The 13,330-nt window shown below is 56.1% G+C and overlaps 3 protein-coding genes across 4 annotated transcripts in view; 1 reads left to right on the top strand and 2 right to left on the bottom strand.

The window, feature by feature from the left end:
* The window catches only part of Rps6kb2 (ribosomal protein S6 kinase B2), a 10,511-nt gene extending 2,472 nt beyond the window's left edge, over window positions 1-8,039 (top strand). Inside the window, exons 5-15 of one of the 2 annotated variants that reach the window (XM_010635810.3) lie at window positions 701-848; window positions 2,517-2,574; window positions 2,652-2,752; window positions 2,877-2,967; window positions 3,051-3,141; window positions 3,249-3,356; window positions 3,818-3,880; window positions 3,959-4,036; window positions 4,129-4,236; window positions 4,339-4,451; window positions 6,307-8,039. In XM_010635810.3, the coding sequence (XP_010634112.1) occupies window positions 701-848; window positions 2,517-2,574; window positions 2,652-2,752; window positions 2,877-2,967; window positions 3,051-3,141; window positions 3,249-3,356; window positions 3,818-3,880; window positions 3,959-4,036; window positions 4,129-4,236; window positions 4,339-4,451; window positions 6,307-6,649 (1,302 nt within the window). In that variant the 3' untranslated portion in view covers window positions 6,650-8,039. Of the gene's footprint in view, window positions 1-700; window positions 849-2,516; window positions 2,575-2,651; window positions 2,753-2,876; window positions 2,968-3,050; window positions 3,142-3,248; window positions 3,357-3,817; window positions 3,881-3,958; window positions 4,037-4,128; window positions 4,237-4,338; window positions 4,452-4,632; window positions 4,953-6,306 lie in introns of those variants that run through there. The other variant, XM_010635811.3, reaches the window with a different exon arrangement.
* Window positions 5,198-7,390, bottom strand: Ptprcap (protein tyrosine phosphatase receptor type C associated protein). The gene is made up of 2 exons (XM_010635812.3): window positions 7,319-7,390; window positions 5,198-5,983 (listed from the first exon to the last, which is right to left on the bottom strand). The coding sequence occupies exons 1-2, from the start codon at window positions 7,319-7,321 to the stop codon at window positions 5,408-5,410; spliced, it is 579 nt and encodes a 192-aa protein (XP_010634114.2). The 5' UTR covers window positions 7,322-7,390; the 3' UTR covers window positions 5,198-5,407.
* On the bottom strand, window positions 7,904-13,297 carry Coro1b (coronin 1B). Its single transcript, XM_010635813.3, has 10 exons — window positions 12,398-13,297; window positions 11,917-12,039; window positions 11,685-11,814; window positions 11,277-11,458; window positions 11,071-11,190; window positions 10,336-10,440; window positions 10,119-10,264; window positions 9,639-9,696; window positions 8,528-8,797; window positions 7,904-8,366 (listed from the first exon to the last, which is right to left on the bottom strand). The coding sequence occupies exons 1-10, from the start codon at window positions 12,596-12,598 to the stop codon at window positions 8,241-8,243; spliced, it is 1,461 nt and encodes a 486-aa protein (XP_010634115.1). The 5' UTR covers window positions 12,599-13,297; the 3' UTR covers window positions 7,904-8,240.
* Between the last annotated feature and the right edge of the window lie 33 nt (window positions 13,298-13,330).

The raw sequence follows: 13,330 nt of genomic DNA, 5'->3' as shown, positions 1-13,330 counted from the left end.
AAAAAAAAAAAAAAAAAAAAAAAAAAAAAAAAAGAAAGGGGGCTCATGACCATTTGAACCCAATGCCATGTTTTGATCAGTGGGAGGGATCATGGCATCACTACAGATCCATGGACTGTGCAGACCTGGAGTGCAGACAGGGGCTGAAAGTACAAATTTTTGTTTAAGTATATATTTATTTTATTATTTTTGAGACCAGGTCTCTCTATGTAGTTAAGACTAGACTTGAACTCACTATGTAACCCAGGGTGGCTTCAAATTCACAGGGATCCTCCCTGCCTCAGCCTCCTGGGTGCTGAGACTGCAGCTGTGTGCCACCATACCTGACTCTCTGTTTTAAATTCCCTTCCCTCCTCTAGTTGTCCTCCCACTGCCCCTTTTTTTGTACCAGGCATCAAACTCAGGTCTTTGTGCTTGTGAGGCAGGCGGTGGAACCACTGAGCCAAATCCCCGGCCCCCTTTCTCCCTTTTCATTTTTGTTAATCTTAGTTCATGTTTATGGCATATTATGTCCATATTCATTAAGGTCATTAGGACCTTATAGCACAGCCAGATTTTTGCAATGTATTCAGGGTTGAGCTTTCTGCTGCAAAACAATGAAAGAGGACATGGAATAACCACAAAAAAAAGGAGAGTAATGGTTAGAGGGATTGAAGGAGTTCTAGATGCCCTACCTTCTAACCCATTCCTGCTTCTCAAGGCCAAAATCGTGCGTAATGCCAAGGACACAGCACATACTCGGGCTGAACGGAACATTCTAGAGTCAGTGAGGCATCCCTTCATTGTGGAACTTGCCTATGCCTTCCAGACAGGTGGCAAACTCTACCTCATCCTGGAGTGTCTCAGCGGTATGCATATGGGTCCAGCTGGGCTATGGGTGGCCAGGGACCAGTGCAGGAACTGCTGGGTGCTTGAAGGAAGCTTGAGAGACTAAGGGACCCTTCCATCCACCATGTGTCCACTGTCCCCCTGTTCATTCATTCATGCGTTCATTCAGCAAACATCTGTCCAGTGCCTGCTGTGTCCCTTGCCTGTGTTGGGGGTGGATGGGAATAACAGGCGTTGGTATAGAAGACCAGAGAGGGTGGTTTTGTCCACTTCTGCTACATTCCCTTTTTGTATTCTTTCCTTGTGTGCCTGGCATCTGGTCAGGGCTTCATCTAGCTGCATCCTCTGCGGTGTTGCTCATCCCCTCTACTGCCTCTTGGTCGGTGTGTGTGTGTGTGTGTGTGTGTGTGTGTGTGTGTGTGTAGTGGTCACAGTTTCTTTAGTCAGCCCCAGTTCACCTCCTTGCTTGCTTTTTATTTTGGTGCTGAGGATCGAACTCAGGACTTTGTACTAGTAAGGCAGATGCTGTGTCACTGACATCCCCAGCTCTTTCCCTGCTTTCATGTTTCCTCCTTTAGCTACCAGGGTCATTGCTAAACTTTTTTTTGTTTTGTTTTGCTTTGGTTTTGGTTTTTTTGAGACAGGGTCTCACAATGTAGTTGAGACTGACCTGGAACTCACTGTGTAGCCCAGGCTGGTCTCGAACTCACAGTGATCCTCCTGCCTTAGCCTCCCAAGTGCTGGGATTACAGATGTGCGCCACCATGCCTGGCAACTTTTTTTTTTTTTTTTTTTTTTTGAGACAAGGTCTCGATATGTAATTCAGGCTAGGTTTTTTGTTTGTTTGTTTTCGTTTTTGAAACAGATTCTCACTATGTAGTTGAGACTGACCTGGCATTCGCTATGTAGCCCAGGCTGGTCTCGAACTCACAGCGATCCTCCTGCCTCAGCCTCCCAAGTGCTGGGATTACAGATGTGCCATACCACGCCCACCACGCCCAGCAGGTGTAACTTTCTGTGTAACCCAGGCTGGCCTTGAACTCATGGCTTTCCTCCTTCCTCAGGCTCCCAAGGCTAGGATTGTAAGTGTGTGCTGCCACACCTGACTACCAAAACTGCTAATTTCCTTGAGTCTCTAACTGCCCAGACAAAGCCTGGCTTCTTGGCCCATCGCTCCCTGCTCACCGTGAAACAGTTCAGGTCTACACTTTCCATCTCCCTCCCTGTACCAGCTGAGATCTGAGAGCTGCTAGCTGTACACTCTGCATCCCTCCCCTCCATGTCAATACCTTGGAAAGCCCCATGGCCACCTCACATTCTGTCTTTTGTTGGGATTAGCTTCATCTGCACTGTCTCTGCCCTGAGGTTCTTTGGGCAAAGCTCTGAGCTGTTGCCTTAGTCTGGCGTCCCTGAGCAGTGTGCATGTATCTGTCTCCCCATCAGACTGAGCATCCTGAGGGCAATGGCTGGGTCTCCTCATCTCTGCCCCCAGCTTCACCCAGCACAGGGCCAGGCACCGAGTAGGCGGCGGTAGATGTTTGCTGAATTGAATTGAATCCCCACGGCAGCTCTGGGAGGCAGGTAGGGTGGGATTTATAAGCTCCCTTTTTCCCAAGAAGAAACTGAGACTCAAAGTCAGTGGCAGCACTGAGTTGTAGCACACAGCTGCTGATGTGTTTGTGTTACAGGTGGTGAGCTCTTTACACATCTGGAGCGAGAAGGCATCTTCCTGGAAGACACAGCCTGGTGGGTGTGAAGCTTGCCCCTCTCCCCAGGGGTGCTTGGCTCTTCCTCTACCCCTTCAACCTGTCCTGTCTCTACAGCTTCTACCTAGCTGAGATCACCCTGGCTCTGGGCCATCTCCACTCCCAAGGCATCATTTACCGAGACCTCAAGCCTGAGAACATCATGCTCAACAGCCAGGGTGCGCCTGTGAGCACACACACTGTGTAGCTAGCTGCATGGCTGGGTCTGCAGAGAAAGGCCGCAGGGAAAGGCTGGGAGCTGTGGGCGTGTGGTCCTGACCATCCTCCACTCTTCATCCTCAGGCCACATCAAACTCACAGACTTTGGACTGTGCAAGGAGTCCATTCATGAGGGCGCTGTCACTCATACATTCTGTGGCACCATTGAGTACATGTAAGTAGCTCCCGGCTGGCCCAGGGGTTGGGAGCACAGCCAGAGGGAGTCTGGCCTGACTGACAGTTCCACTCGGCCCCCAGGGCCCCTGAGATTCTGGTGCGCAGTGGCCACAACCGGGCGGTGGATTGGTGGAGCCTGGGGGCCCTGATGTACGACATGCTCACTGGATCGGCAAGTCCAGCCTCCTTGGGAGGGGGGTGGTGTGGGAGATCCCCCTTCTGGCTGGGGCAGGACCTGGTGGAGGCCCCCAGGTTCCCCTCACCTTCTGGCTCCTCCAGCCACCCTTCACTGCAGAGAACAGGAAGAAGACTATGGACAAGATCATCAAGGGGAAGCTGGTGCTGCCCCCCTACCTCACCCCAGATGCCCGGGACCTTGTCAAAAAGGTGGGGATCCTCCTGCCCAGGGTCACTCCATATATGTTCCTGAGTGCCACTGGCCCGTGCAGTGTGCCTGTGGAAGTAAAAGCAACACTACCAGACTCTGAGCCCAGGCCTCAGCTCTGACAGATCAGCTGCTTCCTCTAGATAAGCCCAGGTCTAGTTCCTAATCAGGAGAGTGCTCCAGGTGAGCCAGCCACTTCCATCAGGAGAGCCAGCAGCTGGGAGTACATGAGAAGGGAGGACTCCTTTGGGACTTGGCATTGGATCCTTATTAGAGGTGTCAGGTGATGTCAGCAAAAGCTTCTGGAGAAGATGCCAGTGTACCTAAGCGTGAAGGTCCTGTGGGGCTTAATAAGTGGAGGCCATACTACAGGGCACCCCTCCAACCTCATCCTCCCCCACCAATCCTGGAGCTGGACAGCTATACCTCCCCCAAGCCCTAACCCTCTGCCTTGGCCCCACAGTTTCTGAAGCGGAATCCCAGCCAACGGATTGGGGGTGGCCCAGGGGATGCTACTGATGTGCAGGTGAGTCTGGGACCAAAAACAAGAGGGAGCCAGGAAGGGTGAACGGTTGGCATGTTTGAGGGTGCTGTCTACCGTCAGAGGCACCCCTTCTTCCGGCACATCAACTGGGACGATCTCCTGGCCCGCCGTGTGGATCCCCCTTTCAGGCCAAGTCTGGTGAGTGTAGACCCTCTTGGCCTTGTGGCCAGTGGAGGCCCCACTCCTCAGACTGCCCTTCCCTGACCCTTCCCATGTGGATCTGTCCACAGCAGTCAGAGGAGGATGTGAGTCAGTTCGACACCCGTTTTACGCGGCAGACACCAGTGGATAGTCCAGATGACACAGCCCTCAGTGAGAGTGCCAATCAGGCCTTCCTAGTGAGTTCCCCTGGGGGCACATGGACCATGGAGACCAAGGCAGGGTTGATACCCAAGGAGTGGTGGACACTGAGCATCAGCTGGCCTGACCTCTCCCTCCAGGGCTTCACATACGTGGCCCCTTCCGTCCTGGACAGCATCAAAGAGGGCTTCTCCTTCCAGCCCAAGCTGCGCTCCCCACGTCGCCTCAACAGCAGCCCCCGGACCCCAATCAGGTACCAAGAGGCACAGGGGAGCAGGTGGCTGGTACAGGGGGCTCTAGTGACAGGAGGCTGGTGGCTTTGGGTGGTCTTGGCCAAAGCTGCTAGGGCCCCTCTCAGCCTTCCTTTCTACCATAAGAGCTGGTCATCCAGCAGGGCCTAGGAGGCTTTGACTCTGCCTTGGTTTCCCTTGCAGCCCCCTCAAATTCTCTCCCTTTGAGGGATTCCGACCTAGCCCAGGCCCATCAGAACCCATGGAACCGCCTCTGCCTCCACTCCTGCCACCACCACTGCCACTACCCGCAAGCACTGCTCCCCTCCCCATCCGTCCCCCCTCAGGGACCAAGAAGTCCAAGAGGGGCCGTGGGCGCCCTGGGCGCTAGGAGGATGGGTAGGGGTGAGGGCAACATTGAGGCCCCTTCCCTGCTAGCTGTGAGCATAGCCAGCCCCTGGCTGCTCCAGAGACCTGAGGTGTGTCTGTGGGACAGGAGTATGTCTTTGTCTGGGGTGGCTGAGCACTAGAATCATGCACGTGGAGGCAGTTGGCTATGACTATTGGCAGGAGGGTCCCACTGGACGGGACTCTTGCCTTTAGCCATGCCATTGCAGAATTAAAGGCCTGAATCATGGCATTGACTGGACTCTGGAAATCATGGTTTCTGGGAGACTCGGGATAGGTGGGGTCATTCCAAGAACAGTACCTGCTTAGGGAGGTGAGGGGACACTACAGGACCACAGATCTGTAGGATGGGAGGGATTTATTTCAAATGGCTGCCCAGGGCCCATGTGATGGGTGGCCTTCTGGAGGGGGTGGGGCTGACAGGTATGGGAACTGTCAGGGGTAACAGTCTGAGGTGTTCCACATGGGGGTTGGGGTAGCGACAGGTCCTGGCAGCTGTGTTCCACAGTGGTAGCTTGGGAAGCAGAGGTACAGTGAGATACCATGAGGGCTGCAACACCAAGGCTGACTCCTACAGTGCAGTGACATGGAGGCTCTGGCCCCCTGTTGCCCCAGCACTGTCATCCCAGGCTGCACTGCCTGAAAAGGCATGCAGGTCACTCAACAGGGCCTCAGCACTGCCCCCTGAACCCCCTTCAGCGTCAATGTCAGGTGCTTCCTCAGTGTGCCCCAGGGCCTGCTCCGGGTGGGCGCCTGCTCCACAGAGCTGCTTGTCTTCCTGGGGTTCAGCCTCCTCCATGCCCCCATCTATAGCATCTTCATCTTCTGCGTCCTGTACATCCTCTTGCCCCTCTGCATTGTCTGATGACCCCAACTCAAAATGGGTCTGAAGCCAGTGGCCTGGAAGGCTGGCCCAGAACAGGCGGCGGGTACGGCCCCACAACGCAGTGCCCAAACGGGCTGGGTGGTAGTAGCCACCTGAGTCACGGCTAAGGCGGTGCCAGGCCAGGGCCAGTCCAGTGATCAGAAGCAGAAGCAGCAGGAGCAGTAGGACAACGGTTATAGAGCTGGAACCCACGCTGTCCCCGGAGCCCAGGGTTCCTGGCAGAACCAGCAGCATCCCAAGCCCAAGGGCACAGGATAGAGCCTGTGGGAGACAAGATGGGGCTGTCACCTGGTGTGGAGCTGGGTGGGTGACAGAGATTACTTTCTGTTCCCCACTGAGAAGGTCCTCAGTTGCCTCTCAACAAAATGGGAGAAGTCCAGGTTGGGATTTAGCTCAGTGGCGCTGTGCCTGCCTTGCAAGTGCAAGGTCTTGAGTTCAATCCCTGATACCAAAAAAAGGAAAAAAAAAAAAAGAAAAAGGGAGCAGTCAAGCAAAAAAGTCCTTATTTGGTCAAAGCCTTGGCCCAGTGTGATCTGACTCAAACTCTGACTTGACCCTACCGCCCCGTTCCTTGCTTCCTTCAGCCTGCTCCTGCCTGAGGCCTTTGCACTGGCTCCTTCTCTTTGCCTGGAATGCTCCACACCTGAGGGCCATGTGGGTGCCTGCTCACCTCCCGTGAGACCCAAGATGACCTTGATTGCTAACTGCTGTTTATTACAGCAGTCCACTCACCCTGTACTCTCCAGACCCCTAAACCTGCTCTATATATTCTCCACAGCTTACGCTGGATACGGGTCTACCTGTCTTTTTTGTTGCTTTACCTTACACCTCCACCAGAATAAGCTGTGGGAAGACATTTTGGTGGCCAAGGACCTAAAACAATACCTGGTACATAATAGATGCTCAAGAAATACAGCCTCCTCCTGAATGTGTCAAAACTGCCCTCCTGGGGGTAGGAGGGTGGTAAGGGGAGAGAGAAGGGAAGGAAGGGGCCTGAGCATTTGGCATCAGTCTTGACTCTTCTGGAGGCTGGGATGGAGGGATGTGGATGAACACAGAACCAACCCCTAAGCCTCTGCTTGGCTGGGTCCCAGGACAGGGGTCCCTGGGGGCCCTCTTCCTCCTATAGCTATGGGGCTGCCCCAGCTGCAGAGTTTCCGCTCAGTAACCTGTCGTCCCTGAGGGCCTCAAGCAAGCAGGGCTGAGGCTGGGGGTGGCGGGTGCAGCTGGCAGAGGAAGCCTGCGGTTGGAAAGTCAGGTAGAGCGTGGAGGGGGGGGAGGGGTATGAGTGCGGCCCTTCCCTCAGCCTCTGGGTCCCAGGAACACAAACAGGAGCCATGCTGGGGTTCAGCTCATGAGATGACCAGGTAGGGTCTACCCCAGGGGCCTCACAGTGGGGCTGGACCTGGAGTGGGGTGCTAGACTCTGAGTTGGACCCAGCTTCTGCCCAGTGATGCTTTTCCTGGGTCTTGCCTCTCTTTGCCCTGGGTCCTAGTAGGGGAACCCTTCCATAGCTCCTGGGACCCAGACATTCCACCCCAACCTCCTGGAACCACCCTGCACTGCTTCAAGAAAGAAGCAGGCACTAACACTCACCATTGGTCTGCTGGCCTCCTCACAGGGCTCTCACCTCTGGCTCTAGATGTATTGAGAAGTGAGCTCTGGGTGCTCAACTGCAGCTAGGGGTTATCGACCCAACACTTCCGCTTCCTGTCCACAATACCCCACCCGCACTTGCCTGCTGCAGGACCCTGGTGGGGCTGGGGCCTCTTGGGACCACCCCATACCACATCAAATTCTCCAAGTTTCTCTGGGGGAAGCTGGAGCCACAGGCCTGTAACCAGGCCTCTGAGGAGGGACCAGGCACCCAACTCAAAGCCGGATGCAGCCTTGGATGTGTCTTTTTTTTTTCTTTAAGACAGAGTCTCAATATGTAGTTCAGGCCGGCCTTGAATTTACTATGTAGCTTGAGTGCTAGGATTACAGGCATGCACCACCATGCCCAGCAATGTCTGTAAGTCTTCTGCCTTTGTTTCTCTGACTTACAGAATTTAGGGGAGCAATGTGTGGTTATTTGGGGACCACAGACGTTTCACAGTCATGATTTCCATGCTCATCTGTCCCCAGGTTTGCAGACTTCCCTTCCCAAGCCCACTCTTGCAATGGCAGGTCAAGCCAAGCTTTTAGAAAGAAAATTTTATTTGGAATGAAAAATATAGGGTTCATCCCTGCCATTTCTTCTGGGGAGGAAGAGAGAGTTGGGTGTGGGAGGGAAATGGTCCCTCAGAGTCCAAGTGAGCTTGCCTTGGTGTAAAAATCCTCCATAGTAACAATGACCAGAGCTAGGTGGTGGCTCCAACTTGGGCCCCAGGCCTGGTCAAGTACAAACTGGTCCCTGATCTGCCACAGAGACCCTTGCTCGGCAGCCAGTGGCCTGGTGTGACCTGCCAGCAGAAGCTGAGTGAGGAGGGGATGAAGGAGGGGGATGCAGTGAGGGGGTGGGCCCAGGGCCGTGGCCCTATGCATCCCCATTCTCCATGCGGCCAAGCTGCTCCTCCAGGCGGCCGATGCGCTCCCCTTGCTCTTTGACCAGTATCCTCAATGCCCGCAGCTCCTGCATGACCTCCTCTAGCTTCCCAGCCTCCTGCAGGGACAACGGAGAGTCAGTGGCAATCAGCCACAACCCTTCTCAAACCAACCACCAAACAGTGCACTCCGGCTCAGAAAGGGGCACCAGATGGCCGGGCACACAGACTGGGACATCACCTGAGCTCCCAATACCAACCCTGACTAGGGAGCACATACCCCAGCCCCTGTGAGGCTGCCACTGGGGGAGGCATCGGTGGTGGTGGCAGCAGAAGTGGAGGCTCCCAGACGACTGGAGCTGGCCAGCCGGCTGTCAGATAAGACGTTGCGTCGGCTGAGTTTCAGGTCTCGCTGTTTGCTGGGCACGTAAGCTTCCCGCAGTGAAATGAGGATGGGGTCAGCATCCTGCCCGCTCACCCACTCCTCAGCCTCCAGGGCTGCCTCAGGCCCAGCTGTGTCAGGATACAGATCATCCTGGAAGAGGTCGGACTGCGCGGCAGGTAGAGGTCAGGATGAGCTGAGGACCTCCTGTCAAAGACCTCACATATGGACCCTGGGTGGCCACTTCCTCACTACCCTCCTGGGCTCTGGGCTGATGTTCTGTCAACCGGACCGCTAATGTCCTGATCCTGAGTAATCTCAGATCAGCCATTTCCCTTCCCTTCTGGACATCAACAGTTAGGTCCCTCTGCAGCTGTCCCCAACCCTCCCGAACAGGGTTCTGTCACCACCCTTCTCTACAAACTGCAGGGCCCAGCTATATAGCTTTGTGAGATCCTGGGAGCCACATCTGGGCCTCATGGACTAAGCTCCCAGGGCAGGTCCTATCAGCCCCCACGCGACTCTGCTCCCAGATGTGCCAGGCACATCAAACGAATTGCTCAGCAAATGTCAGCTGGAGAATAATGGAAGTGTGTCTGAGACTCTCGGCATCTGGGGCCAAGCCCCACATGGCCTGGTTGTCCTCATAGAACTCTGCACTGCAGCCAGTCCCTCATCCCTTTCCATTCCCACCTCCCATGCCCTTTGCTTGGCCTGCTCCCCTGCTGGATGGCACCACCTGGCCCTGCTGTGGGTCCTGTCTCCTACTGGAAGGCCCTCCACGGCTGCAACTCCTCATGAATGCTGGGCCCTGTCTCCCGTGGTTTGCTGGGCACAGGCCCTCAGCTAGCCCTCTGTGTCACCCGGCTTGCCCCATCTACCCTGTGGGTACAAGTGCATGCTGGCATCTCTCCAGCCCACCCGCTCACCGCATCCAATCACAGGCCTCACCCACCACCAATATTGCTAGAGAAGGAAGCAAATGGGTGTGGGAAGCAGGTGGCCTCACCTTTCTTGGCACAGTCATGACAATGGGCTCACATTTCCGCTCATGCAGTTTGTAGAACCTGAGAAAGGGACAGGAAGCCCCATGAATGGAGCTCTCCTAGCTGCCCCCAACTTCCACCTCCAACCCTTACTCAGCCTTCCCACGGGCTGACCCCAAGACCCCTCCTGCAGCCTGCCTTGTGGCTTCAAGGGTTCCTATAGACTGGCCCCTAACCTTTGGGCCCCTCTGATATTCCTGCTCCCGAAATGTGACCTCTCACCTTGGATGCCCCTGGCTTGGCCCCTACCCTCATCCTGACCCATTCCTAGGCCAGGTCCCAGAGTGAGTCCCATCTACAGTGGCTGCCTGTGGGCCAGGGATTTGGCTCAGTGGTTGCACCACCTGCCTCAGAAGTGCAAGGGCCCGAGTTTGATCCTCAGTACTAAAATAAATAAATAAATAAAAAAGTATCATACAATGGCTGCCTGATACCTCTCTTACCGGGCAATCTCACACTTGCTGACCTCCAAGCCCCTCTTGGGCATGCTGCCCATGCCCCTCTGGGGCTCCTTGCTGGTGAATGTGTTCAGGAAGTGGATGTAGGGGGGTTCATCAGTGATCTCAAAGTACCGGATGCTGGAGTCACCCTGTAATGGCAGAGGGCTCAGCACTTGGCCATGAAACTTCCCCTATCCCCACCAGCTGTGCCCAGGCCCACCTTGCCACAAACGTAGACCATGCTGGTGTCAGGATCGTAGAAGGGAAGCAGAGCCCCATTGCTTGAATCTAGCTCCTGCAGGGCCATAGGCTCCTCGAGGTTTTCCTGATATGTGGAGGTCAGTCAGGCCAAGCCAGAATTGTCCATACAAACCCCTGACCAGGACTGGCCTTAACCAGCCTCAGTGTCAGCAGGCACTGTCCCAACGGGGCGGGGGGTTCTCTCCTACCCCCTGCCCACAGTGTAACCTACGAAGGGATCCTGTCCACTCCCATGATCCTACTTTTCCATCCTCACCCAGGCCTTAAGAATCTTCCCAGGCCACCAAGCAAGTGCTAAGAAAGTCCCTACCATGGGCAGCACCAGCCCTGCCTTGAAGGGACCCTGGTTAGTGTGCATAAACACAGTTGCAGGACAGAGTACTTCATGGCAAGGGCTGAGGAGCCTGCTGGAGGAGAGGTCTCTGTACTGGCCCTAGAGGGCTAGCTGGGTGGTTCAAGCAAGCAAAGGAGGAAAGTGCCTTTCCATTAAGAGGAACAGGGTGGCAAAGACACGGGGGCAGTGGGAGACATTGGGGGAGTGTCAGTGAAGGCCGGAGAGCACAGGGCAGGGAGAGGAGAGGTTCTGGGCCACAGTCCTCTCCAGGCTGACCCCTCCAGCCTGGTCCAGTGTGATGCTGCCATGGTAGGGGCCCAGTCTCAAGCCTCCCTCCTTCGGCTGACCATGGCCACTCACTGGGTCCCAGAGTGCCAACTGCCGCTCACTCATACGGCTGAAGCCTGTGGTGAACACCTTGCCATCTGCCAGGAAGATGGCCCGCATGGGCCGGGCCCCCTCATGGGCTTTCTCCCGCTCCTGGGGAGGAACAGGTAATCAGAACAGCACCCCGATCAAGCCCCTGGTCCTGTCCACTGCCATCCTCACCCTCTGGGGCCACATACTGCCACCAGGGTGCCACGGCGGGGGTCGACGATGCGCACGCTCTTGTCCTTGCATGCCGTGCAGAAGAGGCTCCCATTGCGGTTCCAGCTAACATTGTAGATGAGGTCAGGATGCAACGTGTCCAGGCGGTACAGCTCCTCTGCAGTGCCCACATTCCAGATGAGCACCACATTGTCACAGCCTGGCAGGTGAAGGGCCATCAGCTTAGGCCTGGGCAGGCAGGTGGGGGCCACCAGCCCACCAGGCCTACTTCGCCCTTTCCTCTGGGACTGAACCAACTCTCTTGACTGCTGCAGGCCTCAGCTTCCCTATCCATCAAGTGGGCCCGGGAGAGGCTGCTGGGATGTTCCAGAGTCACATATGCAAAGGGGGGATTCAGGGCAGGGTGGGTAGGGAACAGTGCTGACCTGCACTGAGTAGCACATTTCGGGCAGTGGGGTGCCAGGTGATGATACCCACACGCTTGGTGTGCCCCTCCAGTACCACCACTGGCTCTGTCAGTGGGGAAACCAGACCATTCTCTGGGATCTGCCACACCTGCAGGAAGGATGGGGATGCTAGGCTGAGGCCTCTGCTTGCCCCTGTTACCAGCAGCCTGCAGCCACACCGAGACTCTGGCCTGAACAGCCCTGTGCTCACCATGACTGTGCAGTCCTCTGAGCCACTGGCAATGACTTCATCATTGTGGGGACACCAGTCGATGTCCAGGACAGGTCCAGTGTGCCCACACACTGTCGGATAGGCCTTGTCAATGCGGCCCGTCTGCAGGCATGAGGGACAGTCAGAACGTCTGCTCCATCTCTCCAGAGCCTCAGTCCCCTCCCTGGAGTAGGAATGCTGTGTTTAACCTGGCTCACTGGTGGTGCAGATGTGACAGTGCCCAACCACCCGCCTCCCGTAAGCAGGAAATGTCTGCAGCTCCTGTCTCTGACTCAGTGGTAATAAACACTTTTGCCACCTTCCCTCACACCTCCTGGGGAGTAAATACGGATCATGACACCTGCCCAGCAGGGAGGGGGCGATCAAGGCATGCCTTTGAGGTGTGCAGAAGGGCCAGAGGTGTGGCTCAGGTGCCTGCAGTCTTTGTTCCAGCCCCCCTCCCAACCCTGATGGGGCCCACCTTGTTTAGGGGGAGCACCAGGAAGGCTCCACCACCGCTGGCCTCTATAATCACTGCCAGGAATTTGGAGTTCACTGCGCAGAAAGTGCTGTCCCAGGTAACACGGGACACTCGAATGTCCTCATAGCACTGGTCATTCTTGACTGGCTGCCCGAACACATGCCGGAATTTGCTCTGCCGCACGACTTTTCGGAAGGACATGTCTGCAGGGCAGAGAGGCGGGGATCACCTCGCTGTCACAGCGACCCGACCCGAGCTTTCCCAGAGCTACATGATGGGAGGTGGGGGAAGTGCAATGGGGCCTGGTTATTATAACCAGCCTGGGTCTCAGTTTCCCCACGGAACAGGGTCACAGTGCAAACCCTGGCTGCCTCCCACAGGAGGTGATCTGAGGGGGTAAATGCACTGATGCCTAGCACTCGCCGTCGCTGAGTCCCGAATAGCTTTGTGGGACTTTCTCTGGACCTCCGCCCTCTGCTGTGTGTGTTGGGACGAGGGGACAGAGAAGGCTTAGCTCTTTAAGTCCAGGGCGGTTCCGCGCTGCCTTTCCTGCCCAGAGATCTGGAGGCTGGATGAACGGCAGTAGAGGAGGCAGGAAAGGTCTTCCCGCAGGAGGGCACGCTAGGCCCCAGTTCTGAGTCCTAAGGAAGGTGCAGGGAGCTGCGGAAAGCCAGGCACAGGGGCCTTGGCAGGACGCAGCAGGGGTCGCGACGGCGCTGCCAGCTGCCGAGCATCCCAGAATGGCCTCGGAGCGCGATCCAAACCAGGAGCCCAATTTCCAGGGACCCTGGACGGCCAGGGGGAGCTAGGACTGAGGTGGGGCGCAAAGGAGAGGAAGTGCTCCTCGAACTTGCGGGCCCCCTTTCTGGACACCGCCCTCGCCCGCGCCCCCAGCCGGGTCCCGCCGCGTTTCCCGCTCATCGCTCACCGGGG

This window comes from Fukomys damarensis, unplaced genomic scaffold (assembly GCF_012274545.1).
Source record: "Fukomys damarensis isolate Sample0158 unplaced genomic scaffold, DMR_v1.0_HiC HiC_scaffold_27, whole genome shotgun sequence".
Lineage (NCBI taxonomy): Eukaryota > Metazoa > Chordata > Mammalia > Rodentia > Bathyergidae > Fukomys > Fukomys damarensis.
This window is presented reverse-complemented; position numbering and strand designations above follow the sequence as displayed.

What these genes read in the sequence shown, in the direction of transcription:
- Coro1b (XM_010635813.3), bottom strand. Translation starts at nt 12,598, where the DNA reads ATGTCCTTCCGAAAAGTCGTGCGGCAGAGCAAATTCCGGCATGTGTTC. An exon ending in GCCGTGGCACCCTGGTGGCA is followed by an intron (nt 11,191 to 11,276) that starts GTATGTGGCCCC and finishes GTTCCTCCCCAG; the next exon opens with GAGCGGGAGAAAGCCCATGA. An exon ending in TGGTCTACGTTTGTGGCAAG is followed by an intron (nt 10,265 to 10,335) that starts GTGGGCCTGGGC and finishes CTGCCATTACAG; the next exon opens with GGTGACTCCAGCATCCGGTA.